This window comes from Erpetoichthys calabaricus, chromosome 8, assembly GCF_900747795.2.
Source record: "Erpetoichthys calabaricus chromosome 8, fErpCal1.3, whole genome shotgun sequence".
In the NCBI taxonomy this organism is placed as follows: domain Eukaryota; kingdom Metazoa; phylum Chordata; class Cladistia; order Polypteriformes; family Polypteridae; genus Erpetoichthys; species Erpetoichthys calabaricus.
Window position 1 is genome coordinate 158089467 of NC_041401.2, and position 19475 is coordinate 158108941.

At 37.8% G+C, this 19475-nt stretch overlaps 1 protein-coding gene across 3 annotated transcripts in view; it reads right to left on the bottom strand.

Moving 5' to 3' along the window:
- Positions 1–19475, bottom strand: part of LOC114656187 (E3 ubiquitin-protein ligase HECW2-like) — a 358966-nt gene that overhangs the window by 35813 nt on the left and 303678 nt on the right. For all 3 annotated transcript variants that reach the window (XM_051931045.1, XM_051931046.1, XM_051931047.1), the window contains 2 exons: positions 14766–14886; positions 4571–4684 (listed from right to left, as the gene is read on the bottom strand). In XM_051931045.1, the coding sequence (XP_051787005.1) occupies positions 4571–4684; positions 14766–14886 (235 nt within the window). The remainder of the gene's footprint in view (positions 1–4570; positions 4685–14765; positions 14887–19475) is intronic.

Below are 19475 nucleotides of genomic sequence, written 5' to 3' on the forward strand. Positions count from 1 at the left end.
TTTTTATACATCTTGAAGTGAACGTGGAAAATGTGCTTATGCAACATTTTTGAGCATATGCACCATTTATACATGAAGTTCCAGAAGTGAAAAGTTCAGAATAAATGTTAAGGAAAGTCTTATTAATTTCTGAGGGTTGGTTAGTAATATTACCAGATTTCGATTTAATTTGGGCTATAGAGGCAAATGAGTCACATCTACTGTACGTAATTTAACTGCTAACAACTTGCTTGCTTAGTGACAGACAGATAGTAATGGATGCATGTGCAATGAATTTCAAATTCTGTGCATCTCTTAAGGAGGTTATTTAACTCTGCTCTGGTTTGTGTAATTTTTAGCTAATATGCTGGATCAGAGATACGCAGGCGTGATTTCTCCAGAGTATTCAAACAATTCTCCAGATCATCAATATTCCTATGTGCCATAGGGCTATACTGGATGCAAAGGCAATAGGCAGGTTTTGGATATGCCCTTTAATAACCAGCCAAACATAAGTAGGGTCCTGAACAGAGTCTTTGTTCAATGCTATTAACTCCTCAAGTTTAGTGGATGTTTTTTCAATAAAATCTGCATTTTGGGGTGGCTTGAAGGATAGATGGGGGAGATAAAACTGTAAATTTATGCACCAGTGGTCAAACAAAGAAGACAAAGATAGAGATGCATTCATTGTGTGAGGAGCAAGAGATTTTGAAATTAAAATATAATCTATCCTTGACAAAGACTTAGAATGAGGGGAAAAGAAAGAATTCTTTAGCTGAGGGTTTTAGTAATCTAAATGAGTCTTCAAGATTTAGATCCAAAATAAGTTTAGCAAGAGTGCGTAAAGATCGTGGAATGCACTGTTTAATCAGAGAAGGTGATTTATCAAGCAGGGGGTCAATGAAAGCATTCGCATTCATACCAATGATAAGTTGATATTCAGAAAAAGAAAGGATGCATTTGGTAATATCAGGGAGAAATGCATTACTTTATGGAGTTGGGGCATATACTGAAATACAGGTAATCTTCTTTCCACTGATCTCCATCAATGCATAGGATCACCTTCAGAACCAAGAAACTCTGGTTGCAAAGCTCGGTGAACCAGAATCAAAACTCTGCACTTTTTCTTTGTAGCAGAGTAGGATGCAGCCACACAGTGACGCTTGGAGGCCACCTTAATTAACGTCTTTGGCCAAGCAGGCTATATCCACCTTACAGTATTGCAAAATAATAAATCAGCCACACTCAAATGTTTTCAAGCTGGAGAAAGCAACCTCACGTTCCAGGAAAAGATAATTAAATTAGCCATTACAAAAGAGAGAAAAGGATAACAGCAAAGGAGAATAGTAAAGGTAAAGGTAAAAAGGCTTGCCAACAACTGCATATAATATATAGACTAACTCCAGAAACCCACCCCAGAACCCATGGAAAAACAACTAACAAAAACCGTGTAGATAACTAAACCGTAACAACCTCACTCTAACCCCATCATCCACAGCACAATTGCCAAGATGGTGAAAATTCCCAAAAACATATCTGAAAACATAACTACGAGTAACACATAAAAATGTATCAAACAGCTGAGGGATAAGAGAAGCACCCAGCTCATGGCACACTGTCACCAGAGATAGCAGGTTCACGTCCCAATCCCACCCCCCACAATCCCAATCCATGACAAATGAATCTGAACCCCCAATAAAGCTAAAGAAATATACATCGAAATACATATACAGTACACTTCAGTTAAAAACAAACGTGTGTGGTACAACTGCTAGCAATACATTCACAAAAAGAAAATTTTAAAATAAAATATAGTCAAAGCAACTATCCAACACTACTCAATTTTTTGAAGAAAGTAATTAAACAGTACAGGAATAGCTCACATGAAACAGTCAAAGTGGCCAAGTACCAGTCGACTAGATTGAGTTCAGGGCATTAAGCGCTTGTTGAGGGTCAGTGAATAGCTGTTATCCTCCCGGAAAGGAAATCCGAAGCTTTGCCGGATAAATCAGATATGCGGGGATGCCAAGTTGTCGAGCCATTCTGATCGCTGGAGATATGACCTTGCATGCTTGTGTGGTGTGGGTCAAGCAGTCGAGAGCCCTGTACCAAGCCTCCATTGACTCAACAAAGAGCACAGCATCCGCATTTCAGTGGCAGCACTCTCTGATATGCCCCGACCAAGGAATGGCCTGTCAGTGTCACTGGTTGCATTAATGTCAACTATGACCAGAGGAGTGTCACCTCACGGGCACCCATCAACCACCAAGCAAAATTGCGGATAAAATGTCTCCCTCACTAAGACATCACTCACTGTGGTCAGAGAAGACACTGAGACAACAGATAAGGCACTCAGAGATTCTGAGTCTCATATTACGCTCGTTGAAAGGAGCGACATTGGACATTCGCCACAGCAACAGCTACTCTCTGATTATGACAGCCTTCAGAGTGACTAGACCAATAAAAGACGTACCCACTTACAGAAACCTGGCCAGTCTCAGGTTTGCGCACCTCAAGAGAGTGCCGCCACTGAAATGCGGAATTTACAAAGCTCCTCCGACAGCAGATGATCGTCATGCCAGAGAGACAGGACATTCCACGCACCTACCTGGATAGGCCGCTTCAAATTGGGACCGAGTGCTGCAGTGCAGCAGGTGATGCCTCAGCTCCACACCAGTTACAATCCTGAACAGGCCTGACCCCATTGGCTCTCCGATGATTTTGACTTTTTCAAGGTCTTTCCCCCAACCATTTCATAGTGCGAGCAGCCTTCCTATGGGCAGCTGCAGCAGAGCTACTTTCACAGAGAGAGCATAACGGAGTTCTGTCTGCTGGTTCGGAGATGCGTGAAGTTTTTATGGTTGCTGGAGTGCCAATCCTGCCACCAACCGCCAAGATTTCCCTGCAAGTTGGAGGACCACTTGTAGGGCTGGATGAAGTTTAACATCATACCCAGAACATGGATCCTTTAATAATAATAAATAATATTCACTACAATGACACACATTCATACCCACCAACATATTTTCTACCAAGATTTTAAAAAAATAACAGATGATCATATCTTGATCTTGAATCTTATTTTGCACAATTGAGGCAAATATCTGAATGCTATACTTCAATACCAAGAGCAGGATCAACTATGATAAACATCTTAAACAAGGTGTAATCGTGAAATTGTACAGTCAATCAGGCTTGATGGGTTTTGAGCAGGTTTAGCAGTTTTGGTGAAACTCATCATTCTGCAGGTTTAGCATGCAGTCACAAGCCAAGTTAACCTCATTTTTTCTTCCATGCATTTAGCTAAACCTTAAAACATCACACATCTGTTGTTGCACATTTTACTCTGTTTAAAACAGTGCCAGAGATATTTTATCTTTTTAAAACAAGGTACAAATTCACTAGCATAAACAGGAATAGAAGACATGTTTCAACACATAAATATGAAATGTAAATTTAAACTATCTCCAGATTTCTAAATATTCTTGCAACACAAACATTACTGACCCATTAGTACTGCGAACCAGGACATGCATACAGAAAGGGAATGAATGAGTGATTTGGTAATAGAAGACTGACTAAACTATTAGCATTATACAGTACAAGTTCATCCATAGTACAAACTATATTCAATTACTGCCAAAAGAAACAAAGTAACTGAACAGTAATTGAAAGTAACTGAATAATTGTTTTCAAAGACAAAAATAATCAAAATATTCTATATACTGTAGCTTATGTTTTGTACATTCAAGTACATTAAAGCTGCAATAACTTATGTGGACAAGTACCACCATGTTGTGGTGAAAGGAAGACAAACAACAGGGTTACATTGATCAGGCTTACGGCAAAGCAGTTCTTTGGCATTGGGGTGGACTTTCTCTCCCAGCAAAAGTAAGGTCTCCAGGAGTGGCGAGGACACATTGTCATGCTTAAACGCAGTGATTCCCCACCAGATTTGGGTCACAAGTTGCTATAGTTTGTAATGTAAATGGGTCATGCCCCAACAGTCACACCCAATCACCAACACTGCTCTGATGATCTCCCCTACCCCCCTGCTCCCCACCATGGAATCGCAAAGACACTTACATGGGAAAAAGTGGGTGACAACACCAGAAAGCTTGAGAATGAGTGCTCTAACTTACTTTGAAACAGAAATGATTGACAGAAACAGAAAATGTATGCCTCAGGCTTTCTTGCAGACACAATATTGTGCTATGCTCCTTGGTTCCTCCGTTATTACACACATTGACAGTGACCCACAGAGGCACCAAGTTATGCACATCTGAGGCCAGAAAAATCCACCAGGACCAGGACCAACAAAACAAATGAACCAATAAAAAAGTCACTCGCTAGTACCAATTGTTTGAACTTAATAAACATTTTTAAAAATTTCAATAATATCCCCATTAACAAGACTTCGTTGGAAATTTGCCCTTTGTTCTGACTATGCATTCTGGATTAGCAAATATTGTAGCACAATCATTACTTGATAACTAACAATCTGAAAAATATTAAATATGTTAAAAAATCAGGTTTTCCCAGAACAAACCAATTAATTTTATTAAAATGTGTATTATGTAGTTTCTCTTACCCCTCCTCACCCACAAACGTAACATAGAGCTTATTTTTCTGAAGGTCCTTCCGAGAGTAGCCCATGATCTGATTAAAGGCATCTTCTAATAGGTGGTCCCTGCGGATGATTAACCTGGAGAAAGAAAGAGCAAGTTTGATTCTGAGGCTATAATAGAGAATAAAGAAAAATAATTTGATTAATCTTAATAGTTACTGATTTATTAGAAAACAAATCAATTTATAAATTCTGGAAGGCGTAAAATATAGCAGGTATTTTTCACTTCCCTCCCATGCCAACAAAGCTCCCCAAAAAGAATGTCCCAGAGCTGAAGGCCATACTGCATCAAACAAATAAGTGGATTATTCAGCAAATCAGTACGTTAAAGACAAACCTGACAACACTTCTTTGTAATTACTGAAATGAATAGCATTGTGTGTATTAGATGATTAGGTGACACATTTTCTTCTTCCTACAGAAAACTTCATCCTATAAAGTGAAGCACTCTTGTAGTGCTAAAGTCAGTGTCACATCACAAACTTTTTCAAGCAATTTTCAGTTGTTGACTTCATTTCTGTAATCTTAGGGAGATGTGGAAAGTCACATTATGCGCCTGTGATTGCCAGTTATGTATTGCGACATTGCCAGCGAGGCAACCTTAGCAGTTTGAAACAAGTCATGACAAAATTAAACAGGTTTGATTTTGTCTTTAGGTGTAGGGTAGGATTTTATTTGTGTGAGAGTTGACAACCAATGACAGCGAATACTGAATTGAAGAAAAGAAGAAAAGCAGGTGTTTTGGATGGCAAAAATAGAAGTCAGGCTTGTCTGTTCAAGGTCCTCGTTTTTCATGCCACAACTGATTTGAAAAAGAAAACAGATGGTCGGATAGATTTGCTCACCACACTCAGAAAACATTCATACAGCCACCAGCGCTACCATGGAACACGTTATTTGGCTGTCAAAATGCAGTGATCTTGCAATACTTTGGAAGTCTGAAACTATTCTGACATGTCATGTAATGTGTCTTCACCTGTGATTGATTCCTAGTCATAATCTAACATTCTGAAGACAATGAGACCAAGCAATTGCAGTTAAGTATGATGTGCTGTCCGACTTAAAGTCATGTAAGTGTAATGGTATTGTCTTCACTATTAAAAATGAAAAGATTGGTTGTGTGTTGGTGTAGGTTCTTTAGACAATTTTTAATTCACATCCCATTATATAAATAGCAGAAACTCACTTGTTTACATATAGAAAATGAGTGTCTCCCTCTCACTCTAACAAACAACCAGACTTGGAATCTTCATCTGCAGACTGCTCCTCACAATACAACATCTTGGATGAAGGTGGTTCCAGCAGAACATACTGTACTTCTTCTCATTGATTTTTCACTTATGCCTCACAACCAAGTACTCCAGCTTTTCAACAACTCCAACATCACTTTCATATAAGCTTTAAATCTCAATATCTTCTCCATCAGCTTAGTTTAACTTTTAACCATCAATTATGTCAATTTACTCACTGCACTAAATGGGTTAGCAATATGAACTAGCCAAGGTCAAAAATCATTAAAGTGCTTAGAGAACAAAGCTAAGATATAAACCAAAAGATGTAGTCAAAATTCAGAGAAAGTTTGTAATCTTAAATCATTAATCTAAAAGAAATCCACATAAGGGTTTAGGTTGTATCCACAAACTTGGACAACCAGGAAGTGTACAATGCTGACTTTTATAACTTTGTCTCTGTGAAGTCTCACACTGCACATGTCAAGTTGACCTTACCTAGCAATGGCACTGCAATTGTAAACAGTAAGGTCTGAAAATACGAGTACCTATACAAAAAAGAAGATGGTATTGTGGAAGACACTGTTAAAAGCATGTTGAAACAATAAACAAACTTAACCACTGGATTCCTTGGCCTCCAAAACTCTCTAAACAATATTTTAAACATTTTTTGAGACCAAGGGACTGTTTATAAAAATTAAAGAAGAAAGTTCAACCATGAAGGTGAGGAATGGGCTGGGGCTCTGCTCTTAGTACTTTCGTTTACCTGCCTTTAGCGTAATGTGCCCCATCACATGATATGATGAAGAAGGGGAAACTAAAAGATACATTGTAGGTTCTACTCAAGCATTTGCAAAAGAGTCACTGCAACAAGGCTCCCTTCAGTTTGGTGATTTTTATTTCTAGTCTTTAAACCATTGTTCAGTCCTTGGACATTTGCCTAGTGGTTTTCTTCTGGTTTGAATTACTGTTTTTTGCCAGTTTTGAATTTATTCATTATGTCTTTTTTTGGATCAGTCTTTTGGTTCCTTGGTGCTTCTTCATAAACGATTGCACAAACTAACCATTCATTTACACCTTGCCAAATGCCTTTCTTAGAACTTCTCATTACTCCCTGTTAAATAATCTCCCCAGATTTATAAATGCACTCTTCCCCCAGTGTGTTTTCTATATTTGCCTCAGTAAAATCACTGCATCCATAAATTTCTTTCCTAGGGATGAAATAAAACTGCACTTCACTAACCTTCAACTGAACGCAGTTTGTTTTCTTTAGTACTCACACGTCTATCATTACTTTCCACTCCAACACTCTAATAGATTACCCTTTTATTTATATATTCTTTTCACATTTAATGGTATATTCTCTTCCCTTATAATCACGTTACACAGACTTGTCACCCATCGAACTTCAAGGACTTTAGCTGCATTGAGTATTTCCAACACCCCAGGAGCAGACCCAGATGCTTTACCTCCATTCATCTTCAATGATTTAATAATCTTCTGTTTTAAGAGTATTCAGTTAGACTCTTCCATTATGATGCTGTCAGCATCATTAATTGATTTCTGTTCCTCATTCAGTTAACTCCTCTCAGCATTTCTTCTAGGCATTTTTCCAAACATTACTATCAATCACTATATTGCTTGAGACATTTTCAAGCAATTCATAACCATTACATGAGTTTTCGGATCCCATCAGTTTTACTGCTCTAAATGCTTTTCTTTTTGTCCTTACTCTGAAGTTCACTTGAAAACTCCTGCCTGTGGACAATGTTTATGGGCTAGAATATTAATGTAGTAGTCCCATTTTTAAAAAAAGAGTGACTAAAATGTATACTTTAAGTCTTCTTCCTCCCTGGGACAACCTCTTCTGGAATGCTGAAAGAAGACTGCATCCTCAGATTCAAGAAGGACAATGTGGATTCTGTCTACTTTGTCCAGCTCTGAAACACTGATTTGTACTTTCACAAGCATTGAGTTGTTTCAGTAGTTTGCTGTTCGGGCACTGTTGCATGTCATTTAATTCCTGTTTATATAGAAACACATTAAATCTGCATTTGTGAAACAGAAAAAAATCTTTAAAGTTGAGACTCTGTCAAGAAATCTCCCCTCTTGTTTGTGATCTTCTTGGGCAACATTTCAAATCCTTCAAGGCAATCCAAACTGGGAACCAGCTGTTGCATCTCTTCTAAATGTACATAGCGTTGACCTTTTGGCATTATCTGACAGTGATCTCCAGTAGCCTCCAAAGTGTTTGTCAATGAGTGTGAAGTGGAGCAAGAAATGGGAACTCCAAATCTGTGAGCAAACTTCTCTTCAATAAATTAGCAACATGCACTGTACAGGTGGATGGGAGAGATCATTAAGTATTTCAGTGTGTCCTTCACAGATAAGCAGAGAAGGGATTGTGGGATTGATTAATGACTGCAACTTGGGAATGGCAACCTAAGGCACACATGCCACAGTGAGCACACAATGCCATTTTCAGTGGCAACGGTAAAATTAATAGTCACATGTCCACAAAATGATTTGGTACTTCTCATTAAAACATAACTGTAGGAAAGTTTGTTAAATATTATGTAGTCTATAGTGTCATCAAAGTTTATTATAGTAATTATATTAAAAAAAGACTAATTCAGTAAATAAAAAATAATGCTTAGGAGCAATATTCAAGATGTGTGCTCTCCTCACTTGGCAGACGCACATACAACAGCAACATTAACAATTGCCAAAACCATCTAATTGGCACAGCTATGTGTTAGTATGGTGCAAATGTGAATTTCCCCTTGGGATTAATAAAGTATCTATCTATCTATCTATCTATCTATCTATCTATCTATCTATCTATCTATCAAAGGGGTAGGCAAGGGTAGCAGTTGCTTTTTTTAACCCAGGTCGATGAAGGAGTTCTTTGTGCTGTGAAAATGTTGCATGCATCTCTTTGAAACGAAGTATGAGCAAAAAGAGGATGAGGCAGACAGAGTGGAATTTATCAGGAGAGCAGTAGCAAAATATGAGAAGCAAAGCAGTGCATTCAAAAGAGTGCAACGCTAAAACTTGGGCTACAGAAGGCAGCTATAAACTCTCGGAATGTGTCGCCAAATACAGAAAAGCATTTACAGATGGAGAATATTTGAAAGAAGCCTTCCTAAGCAGTGTAATGGTTTTATTTGATGAATTGCCAAATATATTTTAGATCCTCTAATACTGGTCTGGTTATTATTTCCAGAGCCAAGAATAAAAGAAGTGGTGAAGCGGCCTTTTGCTGTTATTCACAAAAAAATCTGGAATACTTTACCAATACAGACACGCCAGGCTAACACTGCAGATCACTTTAATAAACTCTTAAAAACCCACTTTTTATTATGGTTTTTTTTGTAACTACATTTTAGTTCTACCTTTAATAAACTAGATAAGCACAAAATTATCATACTCTTCTATAAATCTTCAAACTTTACTTTTCTGTTTTCTTCGATTCTTTTGTGGTGGCATCCTGCACCACCACTAACTGATCAAAGTCCTGTGCAGCCAACTCTTAGGTCTGAATTAAAGCGGATACCCCAGCCTGCCAAGAAATGCACTGCATTGAATCCTCTAAGACAAAACCTTAAAAAAATAAACAGTGGAGCCTGGGTGGTCTTTTGGCTTTGAACCCTGGCCGAATATTTTTTTTTTTCCCCAGCTTAACTGGAGTTTATTTATTTATTTATTTTTTCCCACCATGGCCAACTGACCTTATCATTGGACCATTATTTAGCGACAATTCTTTAATTTATATTTATTTTATATACAGTGCATCCGGAAAGTATTCACAGCGCATCACTTTTTCCACATTTTGTTATGTTACAGCCTTATTCCAAAATGGATTAAATTCATTTTTTTTCCTCAGAATTCTACACACAACACCCCATAATGACAACGTGAAAAAAGTTTACTTGAGGTTTTTGCAAATTTATTAAAAATACAAAAACTGAGAAATCACATGTACATAAGTATTCACAGCCTTTGCTCAATACTTTGTCGATGCACCTTTGGCAGCAATTACAGTCTCAAATCTTTTTGAATATGATGCCACAAGCTTGGCACACCTATCCTTGGCCAGTTTCGCCCATTCCTCTTTGCAGCACCTCTCAAGCTCCATCAGGTTGGATGGGAAGCGTCGGTGCACAGCCATTTTAAGATCTCTCCAGAGATGTTCAATCGGATTCAAGTCTGGGCTCTGGCTGGGCCACTCAAGGACATTCACAGAGTTGTCCTGAAGCCACTCCTTTGATATCTTGGCTGTCTGCTTAGGGTCGTTGTCTTGCTGAAAGACGAACCGTCGCCCCAGTCTGAGGTCAAGAGCGCTCTGGAACAGGTTTTCATCCAGGATGTCTCTGTACATTGCTGTAGTCATCTTTTCCTTTATCCTGACTAGTCTCCCAGTTCCTACCACTGAAAAACATCCCCACAGCATGATGCTGCCACCACCATACTTCACTGTAGGGATGGTATTGGCCTGGTGATGAGCGGTGCCTGGTTTCCTCCAAACGTGACGCCTGGCATTCACACCAAAGAGTTCAATCTTTGTCTCATCAGACCAGAGAATTTTCTTTCTCATGGTCTGAGAGTCCTTCAGGTGCCTTTTGGCAAACTCCAGGAAGGCTGCCATGTGCCTTTTACTAAGGAGTGGCTTCCGTCTGGCCACTCTACCATACAGGCCTGATTGGTGGATTGCTGCAGAGATGGTTGTCCTTCTGGAAAGTTCTCCTCTCTCCACAGAGGACCTCTGGAGCTCTGACAGAGTGACCATCGGGTTCTTGGTCACCTCCCTGACTAAGGCCCTTCTCCCCCAATCGCTCAGTTTAGATGGCCGTCCAGCTCTAGGAAGAGCCCTGGTGGTTTCGAACTCCTTCCACTTATGGATGATGGAGGCCACTGTGCTCATTGGGACCTTCAAAGCAGCACAAATTTTTCTGTAACCTTCCCCAGATTTGTGCCTCGAGACAATCCTGTCTCGGAGGTCTACAGACAATTCCTTTGACTTCATGCTTGGTTTGTGCTCTGACATGAACTGTCAACTGTGGGACCTTATATAGACAGGTGTGTGCCTTTCCAAATCATGTCCAATCAACTGAATTTACCACAGGTGGACTCCAACTAAGCTGCAGAAACATCTCAAGGATGATCAGGGGAAACAGGATGCACCTGAGCTCAATTTTGAGCTTCATGGCAAAGGCTGTGAATACTTATGTACATGTGCTTTCTCAATTTTTTTATTTTTAATAAATTTGCTAAAATCTCAAGTAAACTTTTTCACATTGTCATTATGGGGTGTTGTGTGTAGAATTCTGAGGAAAAAAATGAATTTAATCCATTTTGGAATAAGGCTGTAACATAACAAAATGTGGAAAAAGTGATGCGCTGTGAATACTTTCCGGATGCACTGTAAGTGTGCTTTATTTACTTTTTAACACTATGCATTATTTTTCCTATTTAAATTTGTTTCTTTGCATGTAACTACTTAATTGACATCTTGTAAAGCACCTTCAGATAGATCCTTTGTATGAAAATGTGCTATAGAAATAAATGTTTTTGTTGTTGTTGTAAAGAAACAATCATGGCCAGAACTGAATATTTGCCTGTTTCAGCAAGAACTGTTGAAAGGCAGATTTCCAAAATGGCAGAAAAAACGTTGATTTCTAGCAGTCAGTTGCACTGATATATGCACCAGTGTTCAGAGTGGCTTTGGATGAAAATGTGAATATCAATGACACAATGAGTTTAACTTGACATTAACAATACAGCTATGAGTGCAAAACTTGAAAATAATCTGCATGTTATTGTCCACTGGCGTGCTGGTTGTCTAATAAATTAACACAATATGGAAAACTTTGCCTACACCTGATTTAGGCAGACAGATTAATACATGAAGTGTTTATGGTGGTGACACAAGAGTTAAATCCATTGATGAAGCTACTGATTATGCAGCAATCAGCATCATGATTCTCATCCAAGGTCAAAAGATATGGGGAAAAATGTAACTGTGAGTATAAGTAGCCAAATCATATTCCTTCCTGGCATATAACTGTGTCCTGCATGGAGCACTAGTATTAATTCAACACTGCAAGAGGGTGAAAGTCTTCCATTGCACCCTCTGTTGCTAAAAGAAGTAATTTATTTGACGTATTTGACGGACAAGTTTCTGTCATCCGTTCTAAGGCACAAGAACATTTACTGTACTACACATATTCAAGAATTATAAAATATCTGTAGTTGGCCATATTTAGTCATGTGTTCACATGTAAATTTTTGTTATTCTTTAAATTATTAGAATTGTCTGATAAGGGAGTGTTTAAATGTAAAGAAAGATATGGCTCTTTCCGCAGTTTCTTGAAAATGTGTAGATTATGTGTAATGTAATAAAAACAATTATGTGCATCTTGATTAAAAACACAAAAGTACAATAATACAAGAATTTAGTAAATACCATTCTCAAATCCAGTTATCCAGTTTAAGAAATTAGCTGTATTTTGTGCAAGACAGGAAACAAATCTGGGCAGGGCAGCAGTCCATCCCAGGGCTCATTCACTCACATGATAAAAGGCTACTTTAGAATCACTATCCTAACCCCCATGTGGGAGGAAAGCCAAAACATCAGGGAAAAACTGTATGCAGATATGGGGAGGATGAGCAAACTCCACACACACAATGACTTGGTGCAGGATTTGAACCCAGAGTGCTGTGTCAATGAAGAAGTAGTACTAACCACTGTTATTGTGCTGCCGACAGTTTAGTAAATGTTAGTGAAGAATATTTTGGTTCTGAAACTAATGCAATTACCAATATTGGCATTGTGGGTGTATGAGATACTACTGATAGATACTTTAATAATCCCAAAAGAATAACTGCAGACGAAAAAGTAGGAAACTGTAGAAACCAGTTCATGTAACTGTCCTTCACAACAATACTCTGTTCCAGGCAAATAAAAAATATTGGACTACTTTCAGTAGCTAGTCCAAGGAGGTGAAAATCATCCTTGTTAATAATCAAAATCATAAAATAAAATGGTGATTTCACTTGTTTAAAGTGTAAGTTCTTCGTTTTTGAGTTATGAACTCACTATAAAATATACCATAATAATAATTCTTTGCATTTATATAGCGCTTTTCTCACTACACAAAGCACTCAGCAATTGCAGGTTAAGGGCCTTGCTCAAGGGCTCAACAGAGCAGAGTCTCTTTTGGCATTTATGGGATTCGAACCGGCAACCTTCCGATTGCCAGTGCAGATCCCTAGCCTCAGCCATAGCCTGTATTGATGCTGCAGCTGTTTTTATTGCTTTTGCTTGGATGTTTAATAACTCATATTTTTGATCCACACTTTATATTTTCTAAATACTATAAAAGGGGGTAAAAATCATATTGATTTACAATGCTATTAAGTGATTTAAATGATGACACTGCATTTCCGTATACTGTAAATGTATGGGCAGGTCTTGAGTTACAGTGATCCTGCAGCTAAGATCAAGCATATATAACCCCAATATTTTTTTTCAACTGAAATTCAATTAATTTTCATCTCGTGCCTTGTTTATTTACTTATGAATGAAGCAAATTAGTTTGGACATGGATGAATATGTAATAGCCATCACTAACAGCAAGGAGTAGTATTGAACACTATGGACTTTGATGCCATTTTCAATCATTTTGTTGTTTTGTACTCAAGTATCACCAAATATAACTGGCAGCATGCATAGCCGTGCAGTAAGCTCAGTCACAAGTAAGCAGCATGATCACCAGCAGGCTGTTTAGCTGAATGGTAAAAACCGCTGTTTGTATTTCCGAGCATCTTAAGTACAGTATGCATCCCAGCGATATAGTCTCATGGAGTACACCTGCTGGGTACGAGATGTGATGCTTTGAGTGATCCCTAAGAAAGGCCAACTCATCTCTACCAAGTGATCAATTCTCAGTTAATGTATTTTTGAGCCATCATTATTCCTTTACCAACTCTATGAGGTAGTGTATCATTATCAAAAATTATAGTATGTTTAAACATTAGCTCAGCATTATATAAGCTCACTTATTTTAAATTATTTTTGGATTAATAAGTACAGTAATATCGCTTCACTATCGTAAAATAAGTAATAAAGCATTTTTACCAATATTTTCATTAATTGACATTTTCAAAGCACGTCTCTTAAATACAAAATTGGGTTACAAACATTGGGAGAAATGCAACTTGTTCATAACTGGAGGGCTGCCTGTATTTTGTTTTTAGGTCACTGACATTATGTTGCTAACCCGAGGCTACCATATCAACTTTACGATGCTTTTCTAATACCCAGAGGAGGCTACAAGAATTAATGACTTTTAACTATCATGTCCTCCAGGTAACATGCTAACATATGCACATTAATGTATTGTTACTTCAGAAATGTAAACAGGACCAAATTCTAAATGACCTAAATAACATGAAACAAAATAATGTTAAAATACTTGATTTAGAGGCTAAGTGTATTGATCAGGTATTAAAGATGAACACTGATATAAAATCATTTTCTGTGAATAGTGTTTTAAGAGTAGTGTAAGCCTATCAAAACATATCAGCTAGTACAATCAAATAAAATAAAAATTATGTGGACCATCAAGCAGGCCTAGGTAAGTGGTATAATGAGCCCATATTCTCGTTCTAACTTCGTTATTTCATTCATTTTTTTCACTTCATAAAAATTACAAATAATCTACAATAAATACATTCCCAAAAATGCATTTAAACTAAATTGTAGGTAAGTAAATTTATAAATTTTATAATCTCATTTTTAGGCAAAAAAGGATGTCATGCCTTTGGATTAAAAAATGTATTTTACAAGATCTCTTCAGGATAAACAAAAAAATATATATCCCCAAATTGCTGCACCAACAGTTGTGAAAAGTACGTGTTCTGCTAACTTTAACTTTCCGGGGCCTTGCCCATAACCTTTAGTCTCCAGCTTGCGGTAAAAGTTCCGTAATTTGGCCTCAAAATCTCGCTTGTAGGGTGCTGGGGCACGGGCATTGGCTCGCTGGGTCCCTACAAATACAAAGATAAAAAGAAAGACAAGAAAAATAAAGTTATAGCTCAACTGAAACTAAAGTATATATCTCAAAACCCTGTAAAAAAATAACAATCTATTTTACATACTAAACATAGCAAATTTGGGAGACACAGTTGTGAAATGACTAGCACATCAGCTTCTTAGCTTGTTAGGTAGGTTAGGTTTGTACTTCTATCTTGGCCCAGTATGATTAAGTGATGGTGTTCAGAGGTAACTGTGCAGTGCAGTGGACCTTGGCTCTGTTTGGGGTGGATCCTGCCATGTTCATTGTGATGCTGTTCAAATAAATAAATAAATAATTGGGCAGACTGGTAGATGTTGTGGTGGACGGCAGGGTCCCATGTCCAGCCGGGACGCCCCTTTAATGTATGTTCCGGGGGAGCAACCATGGGTGCTCAATATCTCCCCCGGGATGCTTGGTGGCAGCCTCCCTGGCTGACGGTGATGCCTCAGCTTCCCGCAGGGCTCCATGGGAGATGGAGTTCTCCACAGTCCTGTTGGGATCTGGGGTGGCCACCAGGAGGCGCTGCATGGACTCCTAAGCCCAACTGGTCGAATCTTCAGCCCCACCCGAGAATACAACCGGAAACAGGTGATCAAGCACCTGGAGCACTTCCGAGTGGGCCATAAAAGGAGCCAGCAACCACCACTCAACGGCCAGAGTCAGGAGGAGGAGGCCAAAGCTTGTGGAGGAGTGGTGGTAGAAGAGAGGAGTTTGGTGCTATACCTTGTGTGTTTTGAGTTTGTGCTTGGGACTGTGTTGTGGCTGGGAGACACATGGAAAACGTGCCTTCCAGCTGAAGAAAATAAACAGTTTATTTATTTTTATACTAGCCTCCTGTGTCTAATCTGTGTCGGGTCAGGCGCCTATATAGCACCTTGTTACAATGTATAGAGCAGATTTACCAGAGTTGAATTAAAACTTACAGGATCTATACAGTGTCCATTCTGAACTTTGTGTTTAATGTGCACAAGTAGAACATCCCTGAACAGCAGTCCACTTTCAGGGCACATTCTTGTATACACTCACTCAGCCATACTGGGCCAGTTTAAAACTACCTGACATGCAGGTGTTTGTGATGAGGAGAAGCCATAAGTGCCTAAGAAAGACTTGTGGGGGGACACAAAAATCATGGAAATTCCCCTTGGACACTGACCCAACTGGGAATCAAACAACTCTTTAGAAACAGCTGTGCTAGCCACTTTGTCAGTGTGTTGCCCATATACAGTGGATATTAAATGTCTACAAACAATAAAGAAATTAAATTTTTTGCTTACATAAATGGTATTTTTTATTGACCTTTCAAAATGACTCAAATTAAGCATACAATCAAGCTAGTAGAAGATCAATGTCTTACAATGGCTCGGTCAGAGCCCTGCCATTAAATCCAAGAGAAGATCTGAGAACTTGTCTAAAGACAGCCAAGCACAGAGGATCCCCTCACAATTAGACTGAACTTGAACTCTACTGCAAAGAAGATTAGGATGAAAATTCCAAATTCCAGGTGAACTAATTTGTTAGAAACCTACCCAAACAGACTTCCTGCTGTAATCAAAGCAAACATTGCTATTACAGAATATTACTTAAGGGGTGTGAACATAACTGATTATCATTTTAAATTATTTTTGATAAATACAATTATCAATTTGTCTTTCACTTAAATGTTGATGTTGACATGTTCTTTTAAAAGATTAAAAAGTCAAAGATGATTTGCTTTGATTTCAGCTTTACACCAAAAATGTGCTCAGGCTTTCATTATCCACAGTGTACTCTTTAACAAACTTTTACACTGGTGAATTTGATTACTGAAACACTTTGTGATCAGACACCTGCACTGTTTTCATCTTTTCAAAACTACATTTTGGCGTGCATACCAATCCACCAATTTCTCAACTACATATGTCCCTCTGACAAAGTCCCAGAGGAAATAGCATGCTAGCTGCTCTACAAACTGAAAAACAGTTGTCAATTAAATCAGATGCTGAAACTCTCCAATGATCTACATGGTTTCTGACTGAAAAGTCATATATATATATATATAGACATTGTCACTGTAATTACTTACAAAACTGTGATTTAAGCCTGGCAGAATTTAGGTTTCATGAAATACATTTTGCTTTTATCATTCTTTCTAATCATTTTGACTTCAGATATACAGGCTCAAGATGCCAAAACAGCTGCTGCTCTGTTTAAGTCTCTGATATTCTGTAAAGTGCCTACTGAATGAGCAAATAAAGGATTGGAAAACTAATATCTAAAAGGAAGCAAAGAGAAGTAAGTAGTCAGGATTTAGGCTTCAATGGAAATATTATTTAAAAATGACATAATTGTCAGAGTTCTTCAGTGATCGCTTCCACACTTGGCTGCTCCACACGATGCCTACGTTCATTTCATTCAAACAATCAGATACAAATAAAAAGTTTGGACTGAGTATATTTTATGAGCGCAAAAATATTTTTAAAGCTATAATGCCTAAATGTGTATCTCAAGCAAATGGAGAAACATCACCATATTAGAATTGTGACTTATGTGCATATTTCATCTGAAATCCAAACTGATTTAGTCTGCAGCACAATTTTGATTTTACTATTCCAACACTGAATAAAGGACTGTATTTCCTATTCTTTTTTATGCTTTTCAACTGAAGTAAAAACATAACAGCGCTTTGAGTACTGAGAAAAGCGCTATATAAATGTAATGAATTATTATTATTATTATTATTATATTTGTAGTCCTTTTGAAGCACATACAAATAACTGGTATCTCCTATCTAAACTTTTTTAAAATGTTTTCTTTTAAAGTAAAGCATGCAGTATATTGTATAATAATATAAATATGTGTTAATCACATTTCCCTACAATATATATGGAATGCCTTTAGTTAAATATTTGTCTTTTGAGATGCATTTTACTCCCAGAATGGTTTTCCCATGACCTCCTTAGTTTGAATTCAACTGCGGTTTGCCACATTTAAAATACTGAGGAGTAAAGAACAGAGGTCAAAAAGGTCAAAAGACTGGAAAAAAAATTTTCCCTGTAATATATGGGAAGTGCCAAATCTTAACACTTAATTCGCCTGCCTCCTCACTCACTCACTCACTCACGTCCGTCCGAAGCCGAATGCGCAGTCACCTTCTGCGCAGCTGCCCAAAAAACCTTCCGAGGCCGACATCCAACCCCAACATCGCGGCATGCGGTGGATTTACGGCCGCAAAAATTCAAAGAGAAAGGCGACTTCGAATAAAGCTCTAGAGGCCTGAAAGGCGATTTCGACTACAGCTCGAAGCCTAATTACGCATTCTGATTCAATTACGCATTCATTCAAACCTATATCAGGTTTGTGGTGCTTATACTTATTACTATTCCATATTGTACTGGAACATTCATCATTCAATATTATACTATAGGCCTGGACAATTCATCAACTAACAGTACAAGCCTGTACAGTAATGAGTAAAGCGGACTACAATCATTACAAAACAACTTCTTCGTTACTTATCATTTGTTCTTCATACACTGCTGACACAAACTCGTGCCTGTTTCATCTTACGTTGTCGAAACGGGCTCTTTGTCTAGTAAAGAATAAACTGAATATCTCTGTCACCCATTGCGGAAAATGTTATGTTTCTAAATTGAACAAATCCGATACACAACCCAAGAGCAAAATCCAATAAGCATTAATACAAACAAATCCAAGAAAGAGAAAAATCAAGAAATCACAATAATGGAAACTCTCTGTGAACCATGTACTGTTACATTCAATTATTGGGTCTAAAGCTATCATTAAATAGTTTTCATTTTATTGTTGATTCAAAGTAACTCAGACTATTGTGTTGCATATTGCAATTTGGTGTTTAATTGCTAGAGTTTACTTATACTATTTATTTTTTGTTATAGGTGGTAAAAATTGGTTGTTGTTTCTTGATGTACTGTATATCCTCATGACTGTACTTATTGGTTATTTTATGTTTTAATCCAAGTGTCTGTTAAATGATTTATTATTTCAAAAGTGTAAAGGAGAATTATTAGAGAAGTGATTTGTGCTTGGTGTTGGCCTTTTCTTTGATCATCATATACAATTTTTCATTTTAATTCAATGGATGATTGTTAATCGGTAGCATGGGTGATTGTACTCAAGTTTTGGGGAGAGGCTAAAATACATTTTAAATGTTTCTTGATTTAACAGTGCTGAAAATCCACCAATCATTTATCTGAATAGGTGTAGTGTATCCCAGTAGCATCAAGAGCAAAGTAAAACCAAACTACGGACATTTGGACAGTTTAGAAAATTTGCCCATTGCAAGGCACAGTTATGTACATAATCATGGGGTTGCTGGGACATTTAGCATTACCAACTAGCCTACACTGCACATGAATTGGATGTGGGATGAACTTTAGTGCCCAGGGAGTTTGTACAAGCTTCATGTTGAATGGACGATGAGCAAGATGGAATGTGAAACCTGCCTCCCAGAAATTCTGAGGTAGCAGGGCTAATCATATTGTAACAAAGATACATGTAATAGTGGGCTATAAACAAATACAGCATGTTCAGTAATTATCATCA